General features: G+C 47.0%; 1 protein-coding gene across 2 annotated transcripts; it reads right to left on the reverse strand.

Annotated features, from left to right (window-relative positions):
- Window positions 1–423: 423 nt before the first annotated feature.
- On the reverse strand, window positions 424–25,080 carry PNOC (prepronociceptin). 2 transcript variants are annotated; one of them, XM_032332318.1, is made up of 4 exons: window positions 24,889–25,080; window positions 14,698–14,847; window positions 3,649–4,099; window positions 424–831 (listed from the first exon to the last, which is right to left on the reverse strand). In XM_032332318.1, exons 2-3 carry the CDS (start codon window positions 14,821–14,823, stop codon window positions 3,698–3,700), a joined length of 528 nt encoding a protein of 175 aa, XP_032188209.1. In that variant the 5' UTR covers window positions 14,824–14,847; window positions 24,889–25,080; the 3' UTR covers window positions 424–831; window positions 3,649–3,697. The 2 variants fall into 2 exon arrangements, with proteins under 2 accessions (XP_032188209.1, XP_032188207.1); XM_032332316.1 differs by lacking the exon at window positions 24,889–25,080 and adding an exon at window positions 24,615–24,701.
- Between the last annotated feature and the right edge of the window lie 527 nt (window positions 25,081–25,607).

A 25,607-nucleotide genomic window follows, 5' to 3' on the forward strand; every position in this document is an offset into this window, starting at 1 on the left:
CCTTGCTTACCCTGTCTGGGTGTGTTTCTTCGCCTTACAATACCTTAACATGTTGGGAGATAAAAATGATACCAGCAAGCTCTTCTAAGCTCTGCCCCTTTCCTTGTGTCTCCACCCAGTGACCCCAAACCAGCAAGATCTGCATCACCTGGTACTTGTTAAAAATGCAAATCCCTCCTGAGTCAGAAATGGGGTGCTGCCCCAACAGTGGTGCCGATCCCGCACTTGGATCCCGAGACACAGAGCAGTCAGGGCGTTTAGGCTCCTGTGTTCTTGCCCCATCGTGCTTTATATCAAGCAGGGCCATCCATGTACTTTTTGCTTCTCCTTCCCAAGAGAGGCAGCTCTGATGGCGTGTTTGGAGTCTGGGCTTCTCAGTTACCTCACTTAAAAACAGCCAGCCAGTTTATTAACCATTTGCTCAGTAGAAGTTTAATGGAGAAATATCTGTTTAAAACAAACCGTCCAAAAGAACAACTCTTTTACAAACAAGTTATGGCAGTGACAAGTCAAAACCCCAGGCTTGATTTCCTATTCCTTTGACCCACCCCTAGAAGAAGAAAGGGGAGTGAGAAGGAAAGATGGGGTCATTTATATGTTAGCTGGAGGAATTACAAAAATACACTCTGATGTAACAACAAGGTTGTCATGAAACATGCCATGGGGGGGGGCGGCGGGGGAGTAGGGGTTGGACGGGGAGGTTCTCCGCCCTGGGGGCGGGAACGGGGACCAGGAGGCAAAGCCTGCCTCAGTGCCTTGGGAAAGGAGTCCTGATTCCCAACTGGCAGGTCTGGGGCTGGAGACATGCTGTTTTGGGGATCACTTGTTCACCTGGGGAGACAGAAATGATTAAAATGACAAACCCAATAGTTTCTCTGACCTTTCAATACTATTTGCCTGAGCAATAGCAAGGAGGCAATGAAAAGCTTATCAACCAAATAAAGAGCTTTCAAAGCAGCAAGTAGGGTTCCCTAACTTCCTCTATATACCTGATTTTTCTGGCCTCAAGTGTACGGGCAGGACTCACAAAGAAAAGCTCTGTGAGCTGGGACTTGAAAGGCATAGCAGAGGCCCCATGTCCAGAAACAGCTCTCTGATCCCTGGTTTTTGGAATCCATGTGCAGTAATTTCATTTCTTGAGGCTAAATAGTGTCCTCATTTATAGCTCTTACCTGTCTCTGTAAACCAGATTTCACCAGTTCCTCACTGTGAATGAATTTGCTCACTTTCCACTGTCGGGAAGGGCCACGGTGTGGGGCAGAGGATAGAGTAGAAAAGGGACAGGGAAAGGGACGGGAACTAGACACCCCCTTGCACAGTTCTGTCTAGGACTGGACCTGCATGTCAATGTCCCTTCTTCCTAACACATCATTACACCCTCTGAGTAGGGTTCTTTATCCCATTTCGGTGTTAGGAGGCCCCACTTCCTGCAGCCTTCCAAGTATAGATTGGCGTTGGGTTATCTCAGAAGTCCAGAATAGCCCAGCATCAGGATCCCCCATGAAGGAGACATCTTGGGCCTGTGTAGGGCTGGTTGGGGTGTGCGTGATCTTGGGCCTGTGTAGGGCTGGTTGGGGTGTGTGTGTAGGTGAATGAAAACAGGGTTTAAGCTGCCTGGTGTGGACTCGTAAGTACATATTCCTATTGGAACTCAGCCACCATGAATGTGTGCAAAAAAAGGAAACAGAGAGATGGTTGCAGAAAGAAGAAGGAGAGAAATCAATGATAGACCCAGATGAGCTGGTTAATGTTTCCAATGATTTCGTCAAGAACTTTGTATCTTTAGCAAAGCAGCAGACAAAAGCTAGTTACCAGTTACATTTCACTGCCTCTCAGCTGGAAGTTTAATAGAAAACTAGCAAAATCAATTGTCTGAATAGGAGCTGAAATCTCTCTCTCTTTTTTAAAAAATTGATTCCTGTTAATGTGACTGGTTTTAAACTGTCTTTAGGTAAAGAAAATAATTGTGGTTCGGAATTAGACAAGAGCCTCAGTGTTCCTTAAGAGCCACTTTAAGAAGAAAGAATGTCTTAGATTTGAAAGAATTCAATCCATGCCCCTTCTGAAGGATATACTGTGTTAGGTACTGTGCAAATATGGCTTAGGAAGAAAGAGGATGCTTGTTAAGGATCCAAGAGTATGACTTCAAAAACGGTGCGGATTAATTCAGGGCCTTTGGAGATTAGTCATTCTGCTAAAATACACATGGCCACCTTCTCCTCACAACTTAATACCGATGTCTGTATTTGGCAATGGGCCTTCTGCAAACCAACTTACCTGCAAAGAGCTATGTGGGCTGTCCCTATGCTGAATTGTGGGTGCCAAAGATTAACATTTTTATTAATACGCTTTAAAGAGTATTATTGATCTGGCTACCTTTGACATATGGGAAGCAAAATAAAACAGCATATGTAGGCTTTTTTCTTTTTTTTAATGCCCGGAGTCAGGGAAAAGTCCCTCTTGGGTAATGTTTGGGGAATGTGTTTGACCAACTGATTAGTTTTTTCCATTAGGGTAATTTCTAGACAGTTAAAGAAGAGGTATGAGGCTCTGTAGATAATCAGATTCCCATATATGAATTAAGCACACATGTTTGATGGGTGGGATTTTCTTAGATTTTTCAGAAAATTCTACTGAGCTAGTTTCCTATGCCACCTGACGTTCTGTACAGGTTGATGGGCTGGGGAAAGTGGAGTTTGTAAGACTGGGCAATAAATTAGGAGTTTTGATGTTTTTTATCTGACTTGTAATACAGGGCGTGTATGAGCATTCCCATGGTGTGGGGCGGGGGGTGTGGTGGGGGAAGGACAGGAGGGAGAGAAGAGTAAAAGCAAGCCAGGAAGCGAACAAAAATAAACACAAATGGCCCCTGGGGAAGAAGTGAAGAAAGATGACGATCTCTTAGTCTCTGTTCTAAAACTACTTGGTCAGGTGGGCCACATTCTCTACACATTGCTCAGTGATGTTGTCACTGACCTCAGGGACACTGGCAAGGTGGCAGGATGGACAAATGAGGAGTGGAAGAGAGAAAAGCTGAAAGTGTAACTCCTTGTCCTAACGAGAACTCCTTTCCAGGTGCAAAGTGGGAAAGGGCAGTGGTTTCCGTGGAATCCAGCCCCCTTGAGATACAGGGGGTAGGGTAGAAGAAAGCTAATCTGTCTTCGAAGGTGAAATAGCAACATCATGGCCACAGAAATCAGACCGCAAATGGCTAGGGGTAGGTCCAGCAATAGGTTCTTAGAGATGGTCTCTGAAGAAAGGTGAACTGAATGGTTGCTATGGCAACTGGATAGGCAGATTAGTCCACTTAACTGTCCCCATAGTAACTGAGCTCCTGGAGAGCTATAGAGGAATTAGTTATCTTAACATGCTACTATTATCCCCATGGTAACCAATCTCTAAATGGCAGTGGTCAGCCTTAAGGAACAATGCTAAGGAAATCTTTACTCCCTAGAGAAGGGGTGGGTAGGAAGCAGGTGGGAGGTGAATATAAACCTCCCCCACCTCCCAGGAGCCGAACACCTTGAGGCAGTATGCAGTGTGTGTACGTATTTGGGGGCTAACGTGCTTCCAGGCATGGGAGGAAGGCTAAGATAGTTGGGTATATAAGGTTTCTTTTTACCCCCAGCTCATTCACACCCAACTCACTCATGGGTTGAAGGGGACGTGGTGCAGCTGGGAGGGGCTCCCCTTCCGGCTACACATGACCATTCTGATTCAGGGTGCGCCGGCGCTGGCTGGACTGCATGCTCAGGACCAGGTACTGCCTCATAAACTCACTGAACCGCTTCTGGTTGGCCAACTTCCGGGCCGACTTCCGGGCCCCGGTGAAACCCCCAAACCTCTTCTGCAGCTGCTTCTGCTCCATGTCTCCAGCCTCATCCATGCCGGGCTCTGTCTCTTTCTGGGCTGGGATGAGGCTCCTAATGCGAGGCATACGCTTCAGCTCCATCTCGGAGGCATTTGGCTGGTAAAGGGCAGCTGCCACGTGCTCTGGGTCAGCAGGGCTGAGCTGCCAAGAGCTCTTGGCCATGACCTTGGTGCATGGAGTCCAGAGAGGGCTTCTGAAGACCTTCCCTTCACACTCAAGGATGCACACCTGCAAAGACAGAGGTGGGAGAAAGAAGGATTGGGAATGTCTCCTAGTCCAAGGCAATGAGATAAAGTCCTTCCTTTGGGTACAAAATCCGCATCAGTACCAATGCAAGTGATTCTGAAGCATCTCTTTATTAAGGACTGTGTAGCGTGTTCACATGGCGTTACTTAGGTTCATAGAATTTCAGAGTTGCAGAGATACAGAAAACTATCTGCCTCAGCTCTGTCATTTCACAAATGAAGAAACTCAGGGCTCAGAGAGGTGAGATTAATTTACCCAGGTGACACAGAAAGTCAATGCAGAATGAGTGCCCCAAGCTACACCAGTTAGAGCCCTAGCTAAGTTTTTGGAGCCAAGCACAACTCACAAGGGTCACCCATAAAGAAGGATTTTATTTTGTTCTCTTATCAGGCTTGAGAGAGGCCAGTTGATTTAAGAAGGTGCGGATGTCAAAGCATGTACTTAAATCTGCATGGCTATTTTAAGGTCACCACGTTAAGATGAACCCTGTGTTGTTCACTTTTCAGCCCACATACACTAGTTATCATTACCTGGGTTTCAGTTATGGAAAACAAGGCTCAAGACACTTTGGAAGGTAGGCAGGTTGGCATTAAGGTTTAGCTGGGGAAGAGGGGCCAACAGATGCTATTCAGTGGACCTGCCTGGCCCCTGGCAACTTCTAGTGCTGCTCTGTCTCTGCAAGTGTCTCCCACTTCTAGTCTAGACCAAGAGGCTGACCATGATGTTTCCATGCCCCTCCTGAATGGTCTTGACCTTGGCCCTGCCTCCCGTATTCCTATCTCTGATTAGGTCTTTTGGAAGCATCTAACCTCCAAGTTCTTTTAATATTGCTGTTTTGGCTTCACCCCAAATGCTTCTCTGTGTTTCTGTTCTCAGCCAGATGAAAAATCCCACTTCAACTTGACCTTGCTGTCATGGACAGCCATGGAGCTCTTCATCAAACCTTGGAGCTCTTACCTGGCTTACAGGGCATCAAGAGTTACTGCTCTGTCTGGATAGCTGTGGGACCTCAGGAGACTGGTGTGTGTGGCTGGTACCCCCTATCTGGGGAGCGAAACCCTAACCCTGGTGTTCAGAGTGGCATAGATGCCAATGTGGGCCAAGTTTCCAGCCTGATCCCTAACCAAGGAGTGCGATGTGCCTGCAGCAAAATCATACACCTTACAACTGTCCCACCAAACCCCTCAAAATGGCTCCTCCAGTCCTACTTCTCCTGCAACTCTTTACCGCCCCTGACCCTGACCCTCTTTTGTCTCTGCCAAGCTTCTCCAAGATGTGGTCTGCACTCATGCCTCCCTCTCAGCATCTTCCATTTTGCCTCATCTCCTTGCAATCTGTTCCTGCCCTCATCTTCCACTAACTGCCTTCTCCAAGACCACCAGTGAATTCAGTCACCAGATAAAATTAGCCCTCATTCTCAGACTGTGCTGCCTTTGGCAATGCAGACCATACCCTGCTGAAATTTCTCTGACACTGCATTCACCTCTCAGACTGTTTGTGCTCTTTCTTCCTGTATTCCTAAGACTCTATCTTTAAGATCCTTTTCATCTCTCTTTACAATCTGCCCCTTGGTGACTGTTCATTGCTGTGATTTTGGTCATTTCTTTCAGGGGATCCCAGGTCTGTACGTCCAGCACCTGACATCTGTTGAACTCCAGACACTTCCCTGATCCCTGTCTGGTATGTCCACCAAAGTGTCTGATTAGCACTTTAAATGCAATTTGTTAAGAATTCCCTTCTGGGGGCACCTGAGTGGCTCAGTGGGTCAAGCCTCTGCCTTCGGCTCAGGTCCCTGGAATCGAGCCCCACATTGGGCTCTCTGCTCAGTGGGGAGCCTGTTTCCTATTCTCTCTGCTTGCCTATCTGCCTAGTTGTGATCTCTGTCTGTCAAATAAATAAATAAAAAATTTTAAAAAATTCCCTTCTGGGGCAGAGACTGCCAGTTGTCTGTTCCATACCCATCTCCCCCCTTCCTTCTTAACAGAACGCTTGCTTTCTTCCTGAAGACCACACATAAGTTTCTCAAACACCTTTGTAGCCAGAGGCGACCGCTGACATATACTTGGAAGTGACCAGGCGTGGCTTCCGGGAAAGCAGAAGGCTGACTTACCTGGGGAGAGCATCCTTTTCTCCTTCTTTTTTCCCTTCCTCCAGGCTCCTGCTTAGAATGTGGGCATTTTGGCTGGTGCTCAATTGGCTGTTTTGATGTCATGAAGTGACTCAGGGGATGGAAGCCCTGTGACAGGGGCACCCGTATAAAGTAAAGTAGAAAAAGAAGGAACCTGGACATTTTGGCAGAGCTGTCATACTGGCCCTGAATTGTCTACCTCCCAACTTCCTCACGGGGAACCAAATCTCCGTCTTATTTAAGCCACTGTCACTTTAGGTCCTTCTTACTAGCAGGTAAATTTAATTATGTGATATACAGTCTCCCCCTTAAGTCTGCTCTTCTGCTTGGTCTGGGTGTGAATTCAAATTCTCTCAGAATTTATTTATTTGAGAGTGAGAGAGAGAGTGGGAGTGGCGGTGGGCAGAAGGAGAGGGAGACTAGCTAGCAGACTCCCTGCTGAGCGTGGAGCCTGATGCCAGGTGGGGCTTGATCCCATGACCCTGAGATCATGACCTGAGCTGAAATCAAGAGTCAGATGCTTAACAAACTGAGCCACCAGGGTGCCCCTCAGAGTTTTGGACGTTGGGGAGAGTATGTGCTAGGGAGAGTGCTGAGAATTGTGTAAGACTGATGATTCAAAGACCTGTATCTCTGAAGCAAATAATGCATTATGTGTTAATTAAAAAAAAAAAAAAAGACAGAATTTAAGAGCCAGTTAAATTCCTGAGGAATTAGAACAAGGGTTTAAAACTTATTTTTACAGGGGTGCCTGGGTGGCTCAGTGTGTTAAAGCCTCTGCCTTCGGCTCAGGTCATGATCCCAGGGTCCTGGGATTGAGCCCCACATCGGGCTCTCTGCTCAGTGGGGAGCCTGCTTCCTCCTCTCTCTGCCTGCCTCTCTGACTACTTGCGATCTGTCAAATAAATAAATAAAATCTTAAAAAAAAAAAAAACTTATTTTTACAAAGCTCAGGTAATTCTGGGCTATCTGTGTAGGTTTGGAAACCACTGACACAGTCCATGTTCTCATGTTATGATGAAGTTCAGTAATGTGTCCCAAACTACACTGTTAGACAAGATATTACCTGAACAAGAACCCAAATGTCTTGAGTTCCAACCCAGGACACCTCCTATTCCATGAGCTCTGTGCCCTTGCAAGGCAAATCAGTGCACATGAGTATAAGAGTAACGTTTTTGCGAGACTAAAACACAAAGCTCTGATGGGAAAAATGCTCGTTTTCTGCCAGACCAGAGAGGAGAAAGAGACAGAAGCCAGTGGGAGTGCCACTCTTCTTCTCCAATAAGATTTCTAAGGTGCAGCCCTGTGGAGCGCCCCCGGCTAGCCAGAGGTAGTGACAGTGGTCCCTGCTGAGACACAAGTCGTGAGCATGCCTTTTCCATTTCGACTTTCCTCAGAGATGTTGACAGAACTAGTATCAGTGCCAACTCAGCAGAGTTATGTAGAGAAATCCCTTTTTCACACCCACAGTGTCACTGGGTACGAAAGAATGAATGGGAAGCAGCTTTCGTAGGTGGGGAGGGCAGACCTGAACACAAAGGTAGCTACAAACCTGGGGGTTCTTCAAGACTTGCTGCTGGTTTGTTAGATCGCAGATCCTTAATCTATACTCCTGGAGATGCTCATCTAGTAAGTCCAGGGTGGGGCCCAGGAATCGGCATTTTTAGCAAACACCCAGGTGAGTCTGAGGCTGGACTGTACTTTGAGAAATCCTACTTTGGAACTTGCCCTGAGGAGGAAGGGGTCATCCCGCAATACAGTGGTCGGAGTCTCCTTCAGAGGGAGGGTTGCTTGGGTCTGTATTTAGCTTGCTCCTGAAATACTTTGAAGAAAAGCAGGTAGAACCAACTTGTACGCTTTCAGATCATCGTCCTACTGGCTGATTACTCTAAAGCCCTGGGTGTCTAGTGGGGGGGAACTTTGTTCCCAGGGGACATTTGGCAATGTCTGGAAACATTTATGGTTGTTATACGGTGGGTGGGGGAAGGGATATGCTACTGCTAGCCAACGAGCAGAGGCCGGGGATGCTGGCAAACAGTCTACACTGTGTGGGTCAGCCCCCTGTAATTACCCAGCCTAAAGTGTCCACAGTGGTGAGTGGGAGGAGTCCTACTCTACAGGGTCAAGGGGAGAGCAGGAAGGCACGGGGAGCACAGGGAAAGCCGGCAGAAGGGTAAAACTTTGGAGCTCACATGGACTTGGAGCAGACTTGGTCCACTGCCCACAAAATAGGAGCCCCAAATGCTTGTGGAACGATTCTGCTCCATCCATTTACAAGAACAGGTGGAGGTTGTTAAGCCTAGAGGCTATTAGATCTTCTGTGAGCCTCTGGGTTGCTAAGCCCAGATGGTAATTAGATTAGGTGTCAATCAGAGAAAATGCAAATCTATGATCAAACCAGATGCATGGGCTATACAGAGACTCAACATACTGTTAGAAGAATTAGATGTGAACAAAATCATCTCAACTCTTGATTTAGGAGAAGGTTTTGGGCAAATGCGAGGAAGCCAAATTCACAACAGCATTTGTAGCAGCAGATGGACAAATGAGCTTAATGCCTAACCCTCCGGTCTAAGGGACCCACAAGCCTCTTTTCAAAGATTGGTTAATGATCTAGTAAGTGAGCTGGACACATTTCCCAGCCCACACGGATGACATTGCTATATTAAGCCAGAGCATGGATGAGCATCTGGAAAGTCTCAGATTGGTGCCAAATTGATCTGTAAAGCTGGGTTTGTGAGGAAACTGAGCAAAGGGCCATTGGATGTCTGGGATCGAACATTAGGGAAACAGAGGCACGTGAGCCCATTGGAAGGAAAAGAAGGGGCTCATCGAGATTGCCAAATTTCTGCCCCTAAAGAATCAAATCACTTCTGACCAAGAGATATTTGCGAGTCACTTGCTGTAGGAGGTTCTGCTAAAATGTCTGAGGGCTAACACTAGCATGCAAGCAGATGAATAGTGCAAGAGAAAAACATATTATGAACTCCCACTGCAAGTCAACTAGTAAGAGTTTTCATGTATTGAAGGATAGAAAGCACTAGAAGTTAGTTTCTTTTGCTATTAATCAAGTTTCAGGAAGTTGTAAATTAATTTCCCAGACCTTGAGGGTTACCTTCTCATTTGTCTCTAAAACAACTCGGTGAGTCTAATTGTTTCAACATAAGCTGATGGCGTAAGCACCATTCATAATGAGGAGGAAGGATGCCCAAGACATTGCAATGGGTTTGGGTGTATGAGTCATTTACCGACCAGAATGATAGTCTAACAAAAAGCCAGCCATACTTGGACCATTGATCTGGAGTAAGAAACATGGAACTTCTTGATAAAGCCAAGGATGTCAGGGGTCCTGGGAATCACTCAGTATTACATAATTTAGTGGAGGGATTGGGAAGGTGATCCTTGCTGAAACATCTAAGTTCCTCCAGCCCCCATAATTCACAGAGTTGGAAAAGGCTTGCAAGATTTGGAAATGAGATGCGGTTGCCAACATTCTAGGCATCTCACCAAACTTTTAAAAGTAGGTTAAAAGCGAATACAAACTAGAAACAAAACAATCAGGCAGTCAGGTCCTCTGAGGGTCAGCAAGCACTTTGAAGGATTTATCCCTCACCGTGAGGCTCTAACTGGCCATTATCTGGCCTGTTTCAAAGAAGTATCTATCAGTGTTGTCTGGACCCCAGAGATTTAAGATGGTAGGGAGAGATGGAAACACACTCCAGGTTCTCTTGCGTCTGCAAGGTATGGACCCATTAGGAGACTAAGGGTCTGGTAGTCTTACAATTTCCATGGCTCTGTGTCAGGCTCTGTGCCGTGCACTGTGGATCCCCAGCACAATCAGAAAAGGACGCTCATACCTTTTGGTGAGAGACTAGCAGACACAGGTATCTGTGAGGATTCAAAGGAGCAAGGGGCTGGCAGTATTGGGGGCAAGGGGCTGGCAGTATTGGGGGCAAGGGGCTGGCAGTATTGGGGGCAGGTGGAGAATCAGCACCGTGTTCTCACAGGTGAAGTTTAATCTGAGTTTTGAAGTAGGAGTATTGGATGAAGGAGGAGAGAGAGAATCTTGGGGGTCACTTGTGTTTACAGAGTGGAGAGAAGAACAGGAGCCCAACAGGAAGTAGAAAAAGAGGACTCAGAATTGTGCATAGCTTCCCATCTCGTCTAGATGGCAAATTGAGAATTGAGCAGGGTGGTGATTATCAGATTATCAACTGGTCACTGGTTTACACATGAAGTAAATTGTCTGCTCTGTTTACTAAGACCAGGGAAAAGTGGTTTGTATGCACTTTTAAACCTCTCTGAGCTGCAAAGCAAAGGCCTGTGGGTCTTCTGTGTTCCCCCAAACTGTTTTCTCAGTTCCTTACATGCCACTTGCTTCCGGGCTATGCATGCATTTGCTTGGGTGCTCCCTGCCTCCCTCCTCCCCCTGGAGCACTCCCCCTGCCTCTTTGCTCCCACTCCTTAGGTCTCCTTAGACATGTTTGTCCCTCTAAAAGTCCCAAAAGTCTAGGATGGGGGCTACTGCTCTGTGCTTCCCCTGCACCCAATAATTAATCCCTCTTGGAGGGATTGTGGGATCTTCTTCCCCACTGCTTGCAAACTCCATCCATCTGCTTACCTTTGGATCCCTTGGCCTGGCTCTGGTCTCGGCATACAGTAAATGCTCAGAAAAACCACAATAGATGAATGAGAAGGAAGTATAAACTTTGGATGGGTTATCTGGGGTTGCTCTTCATGACGTGGTAGTTATTACTGTTCAGAAAATAGGCTCAAAAACCACAGAGCAGGTGTGGGAAGAGCTTGGTGTTTGGGTCTGTAGGGGCTGCATCTGCTCATTGTTGGTGAGCTAGCCCATGTGAAGGTATGGTCTATGTTTGCACACTTGCCTTAAGGGACTGTCATTACTTTTGGTTGTTTTTAAAGGCTGAGGAGTTTGAGGGACGCCTGGGTGGCTCAATCAGTTAAGTGGCTGCCTTGGGCTCCGGTGTTGATCCCGGGGTCCTGGGATTGAACCGTGCACTGGGACTCCCAGCTCAGCTGGGAGTCTGCTTCTGCTTCTCCCTCTGACCTTCTACCTGCTTGCACTCATGCTCTCCCTCTCAAATGAATAAATAAAAACATCCTTTAAAAAATAAATCTTAAAAAAATAAAGATTGTTGTATGAGTTCTAGTAGTTTGGGGGTGGAGTCTTTTGGGTTTTCCATATAAAGAATCATGTCACCTGTGAAGAGAGAGAGTTTGACTTCTTCATTACCAATTTGGATATCTTTTATTTCTCTTTGTTGTCTGATTGCTGTTGCTAGGACTTCTAATACTATGTTGAACAAGAGTGGTGAGAGTGGGCATCCTTGTCGTGTTCCTGATCTCAACGGGAAGGCTGCAAGCTTTTTCCCATTGAGGATGATATTTGCTGTGGGTCTTTCATAGATACAATTCAGCAACGTGGTAGGATACAAAGTCAATGTACAGAAATCAGTGGCTTTCTTATACACTAATAATGAAAATACAGAAAGGGAAATTAGAGAATTGATTCCATTTACTATAGCACCAAGAACCACAAGATACCTGGGAATAAACCTAACCAAAGAGGTAAAGGATCTGTACTCGAGGAACTACAGAACACTCGTGAAAGAAATTGAAGAAGACACAAAAAGTTGGAAGACCATTCTATGCTCTTGGATCGGAAGAATAAACATTGTTAAAATGTCTATACTGCCTTGGGACGCCTGGGTGGCTCAGTTGGTTGGACGACTGCCTTCGGCTCAGGTCATGATCCTGGAGTCCCGGGATCGAGTCCCGCATCGGACTCCCAGCTCCATGGGGAGTCTGCTTCTCTCTCTGACCTTCTCCTCGTTCATGCTCTCTCTCACTGTCTCTCTCTCAAGTAAATAAATAAAATCTTAAAAAAAAATGTCTATACTGCCTAGAGCAATCTACACTTTTAATGCCATTCCGATCAAAATTCCACTGGTATTCTTCAAAGAGCTGGAGCAAAGAATCCAAAAATTTGTATGGAATCAGAAGAGACCCCGAATCGCTAAGGAAATGTCGAAAAACAAAAATAAAATGGGGGGCATCACGTTACCTGATTTTAAGTTTTACTACAAAGCTGTGATCACCAAGACAGCATGGTACTGGCATAAAAACAGACACATAGACCAGTGGAACAGAGTAGATAGCCCAGATATGGACCCTCAACTCTATGGTCAAATAATCTTCGACCAAACAGGAAAAAATATACAGTGGAAAAAAGACAGTCTCTTCAATAAATGGTGCTGGGAAAACTGGGCAGCTATATGTAGAAGAATGAAACTCGACCATTCTCTTACACCGTACACAAAGATAAACTCAAAATGGATAAAAGACCTCAATGTGAGACAGGAATCCATTAGAATCCTAGAGGAGAACATAGGCAGTAATCTCTTCGATATCAGCCACAGCAACTTCTTTCAAGATATGTCTCCAAAGGCAAAGGAAACAAAAGTGAAGATGAACTTTCGGGACTTCATCAAAATCAAAAGTTTCTGCACAGCAAAAAAAAAAAAAAAAAAAAAAAAAACAGTCAAGAAAACAAAGAGGCAACCCACGGAATGAGAGAAGATATTTGCAAATGACAGTACAGACAAAAGGTTGATATGCAGGATCTATAAAGAACTCCTCAAACTCAACACACACAAAACAGACAATCATATCAAAAAATGGGCAGAAGATATGAACAGACATTTCTCCAATGAAGACATACAAATGGCTATCAGACACATGAAAAAATGTTCATCATCACTAGCCCTCAGGGAGATTCAAATTAAAACCACATTGAGATATCACCTTACACCAGTTAAAATGGCCAAAATTAGCAAGACAGGAAACAACATGTGTTGGAGGGGATGTGGAGAAAGGGGAACCCTCTTTCACTGTTGGTGGGAATGCAAGTTGGTGCAGCCACTTTGGAGAACTGTGTGGAGATTCCTCAAGAAATTAAAACTAGAGCTTCCCTATGACCCTGCAATTGCACTCCTGGGTATTTACACCAAAGATACAGATGTAGTGAAAAGAAGGGCCATCTGTACCCCAATGTTTATAGCAGCAAAGGCCATGGTCGCCAAACTGTGGAAAGAACCAAGATGCCCTTCAACGGACGAATGGATAAGGAAGATGTGGTCCATATACACAATGGAGTATTATGCCTCCATCAGGAAGGATGAATATCCAACTTTTGTAGCAACATGGACGGGACTGGAAGAGATTATGCTGAGTGAAATAAGTCAAGCAGAGAGAGTCAATTATCATATGGTTTCACTTATTTGTGGAGCATAACAAATAGCATGGAGGACATGGGGAGAGGTGAACCATGAGAGACTATGGACTCTGAAAAACAATCTGAGGGTTTTGAAGGGGCGGGGGGTGGGGGGTCGGGGTACCAGGTGGTGGGTATTATAGAGGGCACGGATTGCATGGAGCACTGGGTGTGATGCAAAAATAATGAATACTGTTATGCTGAAAATAAATAAAAAAGAAATTAAAAAAAGTAATGAATAAAGAAATCAAAGTAAAAAAAAAGATTGAAACGTTTGAAATATGACATCTTTTTTAAAAAAGATTTTATTTATTTATTTGACAGAGAGAAACAGCAAGAGAGGGAACACAGCAGGGGAGAGGGAGAGGGAGAAGCAGGCTACACCGCTGAACAAGGACCCTGATGCGGGGCTCGATCTCAGGACCTTGGGATCATGACCTGAGCCAAACGCAGATGCTTAAAGACTGAGCCACCCAGGCGCCCCCAAATACAACATCTTTTGAAAGAAGTCTGACTACCAAGAAAAAATAATTGAGTTATACTGAATGTCATAAAGGAATAACTATTTAGACTGACATGAAAGCATTGAGAAAGCAATTTATTTAGTGAAAAGAAATCTAATGCCAGATTAGCATCTCAAATTCAAACCTTAAAGTATGAGGAAACATTTAGGATTCATTGTAGAATTACCTATAATACCAAAAATGAAGGTCAACGTACATGTTCAACGGGAGGGGAAGAGTTAAACAAACTAAGCCATATTCATAGTAAGAAAGAACTTAAAGTAAAATAACGTGGGGGAAATGATGCTGGTATAATATAGCAAGTGAAAAAACTAGGGTTCTTTCTCTGACAGGTGGGATTAAAGGTAATTTTCTTTCTTATAGGCTTCTCTGAATTTGCCAAAATCTCCAAAATGAGTGTGCATTATTTTAATAATGGGAACAAAATAGCAGCACACGCAGGCCTTTATTTGAATGTGGAGAAGTGGAAAGATGTCAGGGTGTGCACTTAGAAGATGCGGAGGCCCGGCTTCTGGGGCCTGCTGACCATGTGACACCAGGCGAGTCACGTGACCTCTGGGCAAGGCCGGAACTTCTCATTCTGGGTCTGGAGGAAGGAGAGAGGAGAAGAGGGGCATGCTCCAGGGCCTACCTCAAGGCTGAAGCTGTCGAGAGCCGGGCGGAGCTTCTCTCGGCAGGTCAGACAGTCCTTCTGGCAGCTGCCGGACACACTGGAGATGAGGCTGAGCAGCAGGAGGTCACAAAGCAGGATTTTCATGGTGCAGGAGCAGGAAGCCAGGGGCTAAAATGCCAAAACACAAGGGAAGGTGGGCGGCCATTAGAAGAGCCATTCTGTGGGGGCCTCACATGGGGGGACGCACCAGAGGAGATAGCACCAGAGCCCAGTTTCCCCTCCCAGAAGGACATGGGTCATCGAGGATACAGGGAGCCTGCCCCTTGGGGCAGAGGCTAGTGTCTGGGCCCCTAGGGAGAGCACCCTTGTGATCCTTGCCACATAGCTGGCTTCAGCCTGCGTGAGCGTTTCCAGGGAGCTAAAGGCCTCACTTTGCCACTTACCAATGTGGGACCTAAGATGGTCTCTCCAAGCTTCAGTTTTCATACCTATGAAAGGGGAATGGCGGTGCCTGTCTTGGCACAGGGCGGTTGCAAAGACATGAGATCCGTAAGGGAAGGTTTGCCAAGTGCCGTGCGAGAGTGAGATTTATGAATGACTTGTGTACATTGTTTGTCTCTCCCCACCCCCCAGCCTTCTGTCTCAGCCAGGGATGACCGGCGTGCCAGAATTTGCTCTTCCCAGAAGCCTCCCCACTCTGGGCCCTTTGTCTGTTTCCTGGGCTAGGTGTGAGCTAGCTTCCTGATCCCAGGGACTCTGTGCTCACCACGCTCGTCCATGCAAAACACAGGTCTGGGTAAGTGGGGTTCTTTATTGAAAAATGAACCAAGACATGAAGATAATAGCTCCAACCATCATTAGTTAGATCAGTCATTGACATTCTTTATGTGGGATTGCCTGAGAGATGTACAGTTTTTCCTGCTTCTCTTTAAATTTACTCTGTGATCAAGCCTCCTGAATCAGAAAGCTATTTCCCTGGACTGCATTGGTTTGTGTCCCTGTAGAAACAGCTTTACTTGGAGGATTAAGTGGAAAGGGGAGCAAGGGAACTTTCTGGGAACGTTGCGAATGTTCTTGACTGAGGTATGGGTCACAGGGGTATGTACGTTTGCTGAATCCCATGGAATTGTACATTTAAATCCTGTGCATTTCAGTGTGCATAAATTTTACCTCAACAAAGAGCCCGGCCTAGAAAAATAAAAATTATTGTCTTATTGCTTTTTCATCAGACTCTACTGAGAAATAAGCCTTGTTTGTTAAATGCAGCCTACAGACCAGCTTTAGCATCACAAGGGACCAGAATGTAGGGTCCTAACCCTCAACCGAACCCTGGACCTAACTCCTGAAAAGTTGGAGCTGCTTTTTTAGCAGGATCCTCAGGACATCCAGATACATGCTAAAGTCTGAGAATTCCCGGTGGAAGATGAGCATGGAATGGAGCATGTCAAGAGAAGGAAGGGGGTCTTGCAGTTGAATTCACCACTGGCCTTGTTCTGTGTCATCCAAGTAGCTCATAACAAGAGGTTGTCCACGAAAAGATACTCAATCGTGTTTGTTAAGTCCATGAGGGGACATTTGAGATGGGTTTTCAATGAGTAACAGTTTGCCAAGAGGAGAAAGAAGAGGGCATGTGAGAGGACCAGGAAACAGCCTTTGGAAAGGCTGTGTTAGGACCACAGCCTGTGAGGGGGTGGTGAGTACGCTGGTATCCCAGGGCCACCTGCCTTCACGGCCTAAGGGAAGCTCCTTGTGGAAAGAGAAGTTTTGCTCAGATGGAACTGGCCCTTGTTTGCCATCCAAAGGATTTGGACTCTACCCTCCAGATAATGGGGCTCCAGGGCTAATGAACAATGAAGACAAACCCTGATACAAAGAAACCTCTCATATGCATTTTCTTCTCTATTCCAAGGGCCAGTGCCTTAGTTGAGACTTCCTATCTTGGTTATTGTGACGACCTTCTAATTAGTCCAGCTAATGATCTGGCCTCCCACCAAGACATCTCCAGATCTGATGACGTCACTTCATACTTAAACCCCACTGGGACTGCGTACTGCCCCTGCCTGCATTTTCTAACTTTGTCTCCTGTTGTTCACACTGGCATCCCTTCTGGTCCTAGTGAATCATGGAGAGTTCACATTTCTATCCTGTCCTTAATGCCTTTGGACCTTGGCACACGTTCTTCCTTCTGCCCAGAATACCTGTCTCCCACTCATATTGGTACATACCTCAAGAATTATCCCCTCTGGGAAGCCAGCTCCGACCCCTGGATGGAGTTGAATGAATTTCCTCTGCTTCAAGGCATGGGGAAGCAGCACATCACAGTGGGAAGGAAGAAAGCCTCAGGGACCTGTCAACCAGGCACAACAGACCTGTGTCCCTGAGCTGTGATTCGCATTTGCTCCTCACTACAGACCGACTGGGTCCAGATCCCATATCGTAACTCAACCCCTCAGCTTCTCATCCATAAAACTTGTACAATCACAGTACTTGTCTCACACGGTCATGAACGTGTTGGTGTTTGTAGGCAGTTGGTGTTTGTGCCAGCCCTTGGCACATAACCAGTTCTGAATTAAAGGTTATAAAAGGAAGAGCTCAAAGCATAGCCTTCACTGTATGATATTGTCATCGTCCCTTGCATGGCACTTGTGACATTGTACTGTAAGCTTGGACTTCTGTGTCTGTCTGTCCCACTGGATGGTGACTTCTGAAGGGCAGAGACCATGTTCTATAGTTCTCTGTATTTCTGGCACTTAAGATGTGCTCAGAATGTTTGCTAAGTATCTCAGGAGCATTCTTTTTCTCCCTAGCTCACGGAGAGATGAGGAGTGTCCAGGAGCCTCGGCCTCACAGGGCCCAGGAATCTAATGGCACAGGATCTGTGGAGCTTCAGGATCTGTGGGAGAGAGACAGCATGTCTCTTAGGTGAGTGTTGAGTTCGAGGGGGTTGGGGTGGGAACAGTGTCTTCCAGAGTGAGGCAAGATGCCATTCTCATCCTGAGCCCCACGCACGCTCCAGCAGAAGCCTGGTTACAAAGGGCTGTGAGGCACGGTTGGAGTAGTGTCCTATGTGAAGTTTGCAGGTCAAATAGGTGTCGGTACACAAGCTATAGAAGCTCATCACGCAGGTCCTTTTGAAGAGAAAATGTGTCTTGAATTTCAAACAGCCGCCATATAAACACGAGTCTTAAACGGAGGACTGCCTATGTCTTTTGTTTAATTTGAGACTTGCCTTACCATTTCTTATCCTACTAAATTTCAATCCTTCTCTTTGGGAGACATTTTTGTAACGTTTGTCCAGAATGGCATGGCTGTGCCCTCTCTGGGCACATGGTGGCAGTGTCTGCATGTCGCAGAGGAAAGGGAAGGCTAGGAGAAGAAGGACGGGTTTCTTCCTCATACACAATTGCAATACATAATGTTTGCATAGGCTGAGCTGATAAGTTGTGACAGCTGTTAATGAAATGCTCTCCGGCTGAGGTTTTTCATGAACCTCATTAACCGCGGCTACTTGCACATTCAGGAAATGCCCGGTGGACTGACTGATGTTTGTTATCTCATATTCTGGGTAAATGGGTTTTTAGGGTGAGGTGAAGAAAGAAGATGAGCTCCTGGGACATTTAGCATGTAAAATGCGTCTGGTAGCTTTCCCGCATATAAAACATGAGCTGTCCTTGGTCTGGCACTTGGCAAACCTTCTTGAATCTACTTGGCATTAGCTTGGCCTTCCCGGCGGGTTCATGGGACACCTCTCTTTCAGGCTCCAACCTCCCTACCCTCTCTGTCCCCCCACCCCTCACTCTGAACAAGTGACTCCATCTCTTGTTTAAAACCCATTCATACACAAAGCTCTTTATTCTCAGCAATTCCAAGAATCCTTAAAATGGGACTATCTCCAAGGTCTATCTCCAAGGCTGTCATATTTTGGTGAGGCCAATATAAGTGAAAGCTCAAAATAAATCTAATTATCCTCACAGAGCGGACTGTATTTTGTTTTTTTGGTACTCCTCACAACACCAAGTACCATTGTGTTCTAGGTTGAATTCTGGAAGCTCAGTAGAAGTTTTTCATTTTTAAGAAATCTCCACGAAATCGATGTGCTTTTTCTTGTAGCTCTGTGTATCAGTTAATGCCAAGTAAGGTGAGGGGTGGGTAGCTAATTGATTCATGATTAATATATTGATTCATGATTAATATATTCATAAACATAAATAAATATACATTTAATCTTTACCCTCGGTGTGATTCTGGGTGAGTTATTTTACCTGCAAGTGTTTGTCTTCTCAACTGCAAAATGGGGATCAGGACAGGCGGTGGAGGTGGTTTATTGCAAGAAAACGACCATCAGTAAATAGAACTGCCCAGAATACGTTTGAATTTCACCTGGCTTGTATTTCACTTGGTGAACCAAGCGAAATACACTCGGCTAACACTTTCATGTGGTGCTGCTATAATCTGGACATCTCTTATTGAATAAAGAAATGTTTAATTACCTCTTATTTTGGTAACGACACCTCATAAATTTAATTGTGCCTTGTTGCTTATGGAGATAAAATACCACTGTGTTTTAGCCTTAATCTATTTGCATGTAATCTTGCTTCCCAGGGCAATATAATTAGTTGCTTATCTGTTTGGAGGATTACGTATGAAGCTGGAAGTTAATTGAGTTTCATCTTATGGCCTTTGAGAAAGCCTGTTTAAGTTTGGTGCTTTTAGTGGAGAAGGGGGGAGGCACAGCCTTCCTTCTAGAGGCATGTACGTGGTCTCTGTTCTTTTCAGCAACCATGTGTGTAGATATTATTCTTTACAAGTCACAAAAGATTTTTATATTCTTCTACAACCCTCGAACCAAGGGTTAAGAACATACTTCTTTTTGAGAGGAACGTAAGTTCATAGGGGTTAAGCAACTGGGCTAAGACCATCTAGCTTATAAATAGCAACGCCAGAACTCAAACTCTGACGTGCTGACGTCAAACGGCGTGTTCTGGAAAACCATAAACTCTATGTACTGCTTCTGCTTCAGAACGGTTGGCCAGTTCTGGAGGGATCTCCCTGGGCCAGTCTCTGTCTTCAACCGTCATCACCTTACTCTCATATTTAGAGTACGACATGCCAGGCGCTGGGCTAATTGCTTTGTAAGCTCCATCCTGTGGGGTAAGTACTATTATCCTCATTTTACAGTTGAGAAGACAGAGGAGTAATGACTTAGAGTGGCAGAGGGGAGTCTCAAGCCCATCTGATCCCCAAGCTCCTGCTCTCACTAGGCCACTCAGGATCTCTGCTGCTGTCTGTCTCTGGGTAGGCGAGTTCATCCTAACGATCCCCCTTTATCCTGAGCTCTGGGCTCCCTCTCATCTCTTGCAACGTCCTTATTTTTATTTTTATTTTTTTAAAATTTATTTGACAGAAATCACAAGTAGGCGGAGAGGCAGGCAGAGAGAGAGAGAGAGAGAGAGAGAGAGAGAGGAAGCAGGCTCCCCGCCGAGCAGAGAGCCCGATGCGGGGCTCGATCCCAGAACTCTGGGATCATGACCTGAGCTGAAGGCAGAGGCTTTAACCCGCTGAGCCACCCAGGTGCCCCTGCAATGTCCTTATTTTTGCCTGTCCTTCCCAAAGGAATTTCTTATTGCCCATAGGCACAGGGGTTTGTCTTCCACACGCCTCATTTCTTTGACTCATCTTAGACAGGAGTCCTACATGGGATTTTGCTAGTTCACCAGCTATTACTGAGGGAGGCCTCTTTAGTGGCCGTTTCTCCTTTCACTTACATTCAAAAAGGTCCTCCTTCTGCTCTGAATTTCCACCTGTGAAGAGGGAGCGAGCATAGAGGAGGTGGAGGGCAAAGCGTGTCCTGCACCCCCTACAACAGACCAAATAGGGTTGGTGCTGGTGAGCAATGAATGAGCCAGAGCCCTGGGCTTAGAAACGAGAGAGTCCTGGGCTCCAGCCTCTGCTCTCTGTTTCCCTGTGGGATCTGGAGCAAGGCCCTTTCTTTCTCCGGGCCTCAGCTTCCCCTTCTCCAGAAAGGGGCAGTTGGGTGAGATGGTTAGTATTTTTAATTTGTTAAGTGGCCGGATATGTGTGCTGTCCTGGGAAGGGGAAGCAAGAAGGGAGGAGGGAAGAGGAAGGGAAGACGAGGGTTTCCTGAGGAAGTGGCCTCAGGGCAGCAGCCCGGGCTCCGGTGAGGACCTGGAGAGGCACCACAGACATATTTCCTGTCAGGGCTGCCTCAAAGCTGGAAAGGGGTCCCTCTGAACTTTGATCTTCCTGATTCTGGCCCATGGTTCCACATAGGCGGTCAAAATAATTTTTTTTTTTTTAAGATTTTTATTTATTTGACAGACAGATCAGAAGTAGGCAGAGAGGCAGGCAGAGAGAGAGAGGAGGAGGAGGCAGGCTCCCTGCTGAGCAGAGAGCCCGATGTGAGGCTCGATCCCAGGACCCTGGGATCATGACCTGAGCTGAAGGCAGCGGCTTAACCCACTGAGCCACCCAGATGCCCCCGGTCAAAATAATTTAAATGGATGTTTAAAAGCTTTCATTTACTTTTATATTAAAATCACTGAATGTTCTTTCATAAAGATTAGAAAATACCCATAAGCCAAAGAGCCATGAATCCAGACCAGCACTCTCCAGACTTCTTTAGCCTTCTGCCCCCAGCAATCAAACAGTTGTGAGCACACATTCCCAACTGACTCGTAAGTTATATACATTCTAAAACCCACTAAAGTGCCAATTAGGAAAGATAACAAAAAACAAGGCTTCCGTTTCCCAAAGCCCAGCAGATCACGGGGGGCATCCACACCCCTTTGGGAGACGGTGGACCTGAACTCGTTCAGTTAGCGTTCAGCTGCAGGGATGTGAGTTCCTATGAAGCTGAGGACATTCTGACACTTAGCACTACAAGCCTCCTATCATGAGTGTCACATGTGCTTCTTGGCTGAACGAATGAAATGATGAATGGGGGGGGGGTGAGGAGGAAGCACAGGATGAGTGTGGGAAGAGCGGAGCTTGGCTCTGAGCCTTGGCTGTATGATTCACTGACATTTTCACCCAGACTTAGACTCCTTGGGAGCAAACCTTTCACTTCATCTGCCACACCAGGCCCTTCAGAGCTGGGCAGGCCTCGTTTCTGCAATGCTGAGGGAGCAGCTAACAGTTGAAAAACCACAAGATCACAGACTGTCAAGACCAAACGTGATTGGAGCCTACCTAGGGAGATGCCCAGAAAATCGGCTTGCCCCCAAAACGGGTGTGCCCCAGATCTCAAGGTCTGTGGTTAGTAAGAAACCCTCAGGATAGAGAGTGGGAGCACCTATGGGCGTTGCAATAAAAGCGTCGAGAAAATCCAATTTGCTTAATGAGTTCTCAGCCATTGAAACTGCTCCAAGATGCTGTCAGAAGGACTCCAGTTTCCAGAGAAGGGCCCATTCCCTTCCTACAATGTCTGATGAGTAGCTCCCCCCAGACGCAGTTGCAAAATTTCTGTCCTGGGCTTCAGGAGCCGTGGGGCTATGGAGTGGAGCTCATTGAACCCTGTTGATAAAAGCATAGAACACTCACCCTAACCTTCACACCCCTACCAAGCCTGGATGTGTGTGCGTTGGGGAGGGGGTGTTAGCATAAAATAAACATGTGGACAAGTTTAGTTCCCTTCCTGGCACACAGTAGGTTTCAATCAAGGCTGATTCCCTTGCCCTCCTTTTGTGGCTTTGTCCTGGCTGCCACCTCCCTCCCCGAAGCCCTCAACCCATCCAGATTCTACCTCCTTGCCTGCCCAGTTCGAATCTCCAGAATCCGGGAGCAAGTGCCCCTTCTTCCAAATTCCCCCAGCACTCGCTGTCTGGACCATGCAATTTAGGACTTAATTACACCCAACCTTGCGTTGTCCTCTAATTGTTTCACTGTGTTTGTGTTGTCTGACCCTCGCCCCCATTAACTGGTGAGCACCCTTGGCCCAGAGGAGGTGGTGTGCAGAAGCCAGGAAGGCTGGACTCAGTCCTCCCAGGGCTCAGACTCCCAGACACGGTGCAGAGCCGAGCTCTCAGCTTCAGTTTCACCACCTGCAACGCGGAGACAATGACACCAGCTCACCGGGCTGTTTGCTGGGGATAATGGGTGCAAAAGCGCGAAGACGTAAATCGTTGCATGAGCATAAAGGGTTGTTATCATCACCTCTGTTGAATCCACCAGAACACCCCCCCCCCCCCCCCCCCCCCCGCCTCTCCTGCCTGGTGGAGTGTGGATGATAAATAATGGATTGATTGAATGCAGAATGGCTTTGTGACAGCTCCTGTCATTGGCTCCAGAGAGCACGGGTTTGAGCCTAATCCTGCAATGACTCCCTTCATTGACAATGCAAGATCTCCCGCATTCTCTGAATCCCTGAGTACCTTCAGCCTTCAGCTGCTGAAGCAGGGGCACGGAGAACAGAACTGCACCCCTAGACCCCAGGCTGCAGCATAGGACCCTCGACGGGGCAGCACACATGGGCGGGTAGAAGCTGCTCCTTTTACTGAGATGGTGGTTGAGGACGGTCTCTCCAGGCACCCTCGCCTGCAGAGGACTCAGCAAGCCCAGAGGAACACTGATCCTTTCTGTTCAAGGTATCACAGCATCAGTGGAAGTGTATTGACTATTTCCCTGCCTCACTTTATAAATGGGAAAAAGGAGTGTGCGTGCGGCAGCTACCCACAGGCAGTGAGAAAGAGCAGCAATTTCTTTGGGAGGTTTTGATAAGAAGCCAGGCAGTTACCCCCCCCCCCCCCCACTCCCCATCTATGTTGAAAACTCCGGTTTAGGCTTGCTGGTGAATGCCATGCAAAGCTCATCTTTTGTTAGTCTGCCGAACAATGTTATTGGTTATAATTGGGGCAATTATGGGCTGCTCGAGGAAGCGAAACACAGATGTTTAAGCCTAGGATCAGGGTATTCAAGTCCAAAGCAGCTTGCTTTAAATAGTCCATCTCCCGAATCATCCTGCTTTACTTGAAATTCCCCCAGAACTTACCCGTGTTCAGAGTGAAATGTGGGGAGGAAAGCATGGGTAATGAAGGGAGGGGAAGCGAGATATGCAGAGAGATAGAGAGAGAGAGTGAGAGAGTATTTGTGTGTGTGTGTGTGTATGAGAGAGAGAGGGAGAGAGACGCACAAAGGAGACAGAAAAGGAGGCTGAGAAAGAACGAGAGTTTGGATGACTTCTGAACATCATATTCAGCAGGACTCAGCAGAGACCTTTAAGTGGGAGAGATGGGCAGGAGGAGAAACATGCAAAGAAAAAGAAGAAACCACCACATAATTCAGGGTCTGGACGTCCAAGGTCATCCCTGCGGAAATCTACGTGGGTCTCACACACAGTGGCCGCGTTCCGCGCTGTACCGGTCGAGCGTTACGCCCCGGGTCCCACTTCCCCCACATCATTACCAGCAATTTCTATTCAGTGCGTAAGGGAGAAGGGTTCCCGTAGGACGGAAAAATCCCACTCCAAATCAAGTTCAGGGGTATGCTGAAAACCAGCCTGAACGCACTCTGCACTCCGAGGCAAGGGAAGAAAGGAAGTCAGACACGCACAGGAATCACGCACAAGCCCCCTGCCCCAGTGCCTGCTCCTCCCCTCATCTCACTCCTGCATCCACCTTTTCCCAGCAGATAACAACGACATAGTCAGGGCCACAACCGGGGAATCAAAACTTTTTCTCATCTCCAAGTTCAGCTCTTCTGCATCTCTCTCTTCAGGATAAAAACCTCAGCCGTCCCCCCTCCCACCCCTTGGCTGAGCACTGAAAGTAAGAGGAATGGAGAAATAATTTTCCAGGAGGCCAGCAGCATCCACCCTGGACAAAGGAGAGAGGGTGAGGAAAGAGCCCCTGGCTGCTGTGCTCCTTCCCGGGGCTCCCAGCTGTTTGTCTTGGGGCTGGGGTTCGCATGCAGCTGCCTACCTGAGAGCTGTGGGTAGCCTGGCTCCTTCGGCTGGGAGGCTCGTTTCTGCCGTATCAGCCGCACCAGCGTATATATATCCTCCCCCCACCCCACGCACAGCCCTCCCCTTCCCTGCCCACCTCGATGACACATACACACGCTGACCCCCTTAATCAAGTGAGCAGCAGAACCTACAATTCTTCCTGGCTGCTCCCTGCTCCCCCCACCCCAACCCTGGCTCTGTGCTCAGACCTGTGACACCCCCCCCCCCATTCATTCTCAAGCCTGCTTTACCTGGACTCTCTTCTGCCAGGATCCCCCAGCTGCTTTCCCTTTGCTTCCAGAGGCACGGTGAGGACTGATGGGGAGCTCTGGCAAGTCAGTCAGAAATAAAGGCTCCTGCTGAAAGTGACGAGGTGGACCCCAATCCTGGAGTCTCCTTGAACAACCTTTTAGACTGAGGAGTAAAGAAGAGGGACAGGGCAGAAGGAGGGGAATCTCACGCCAAGCTCCCCCCCCCCCCCCCCCCCCCCCGGCACAGGGAAGCCCAGAACTGAGCTAAGCCAAGCCCCTTCCACTGTCCCTACCCAGGCGGCAGCAACTAGGCCACTCAGGGGAGAGGCTCTTACCTGCCATGGGTCATGCCAGGAGGCACTTTCGCAGGTGCTCACAGCATGACACAATGTAAAACTCTGAGCCTTTACATTCAGAAGGAAGTGTCTGAAATTCTGTCTCTACTGTCAGAACAAGTTACTTCTCTTGGGGAACCTCGGGTCCTCCTTCTGTAAAATGGGTGTGATACCTCCCAGGACCATTGTGGGGAGAAAAATGAGATTCTATTAGTATTTGGAACATATGAGACCTTTAATAAATGAGTTCTGCACCCCCTTCACCCTTTTCACATTAAATAATACCCACCAAATCTAAAAATCCCCTGTCAACACCTAGTGTCACAACAGAGTACTTTCAAAGCTGCTGCCGAACCTTAGGGTATCATCTCCCTCGGAGTCTCA

Source organism: Mustela erminea, chromosome 2, assembly GCF_009829155.1.
Source record: "Mustela erminea isolate mMusErm1 chromosome 2, mMusErm1.Pri, whole genome shotgun sequence".
Taxonomy (NCBI): domain Eukaryota; kingdom Metazoa; phylum Chordata; class Mammalia; order Carnivora; family Mustelidae; genus Mustela; species Mustela erminea.

Coding starts and splice junctions, on each gene's coding strand:
- PNOC (XM_032332318.1), bottom strand. CDS start 14,823: ATGAAAATCCTGCTTTGTGACCTCCTGCTGCTCAGCCTCATCTCCAGT. Junction 4,100..14,697: donor TCGACAGCTTCAGCCTTGAG/GTAGGCCCTGGA, acceptor CTGTCTTTGCAG/GTGTGCATCCTTGAGTGTGA.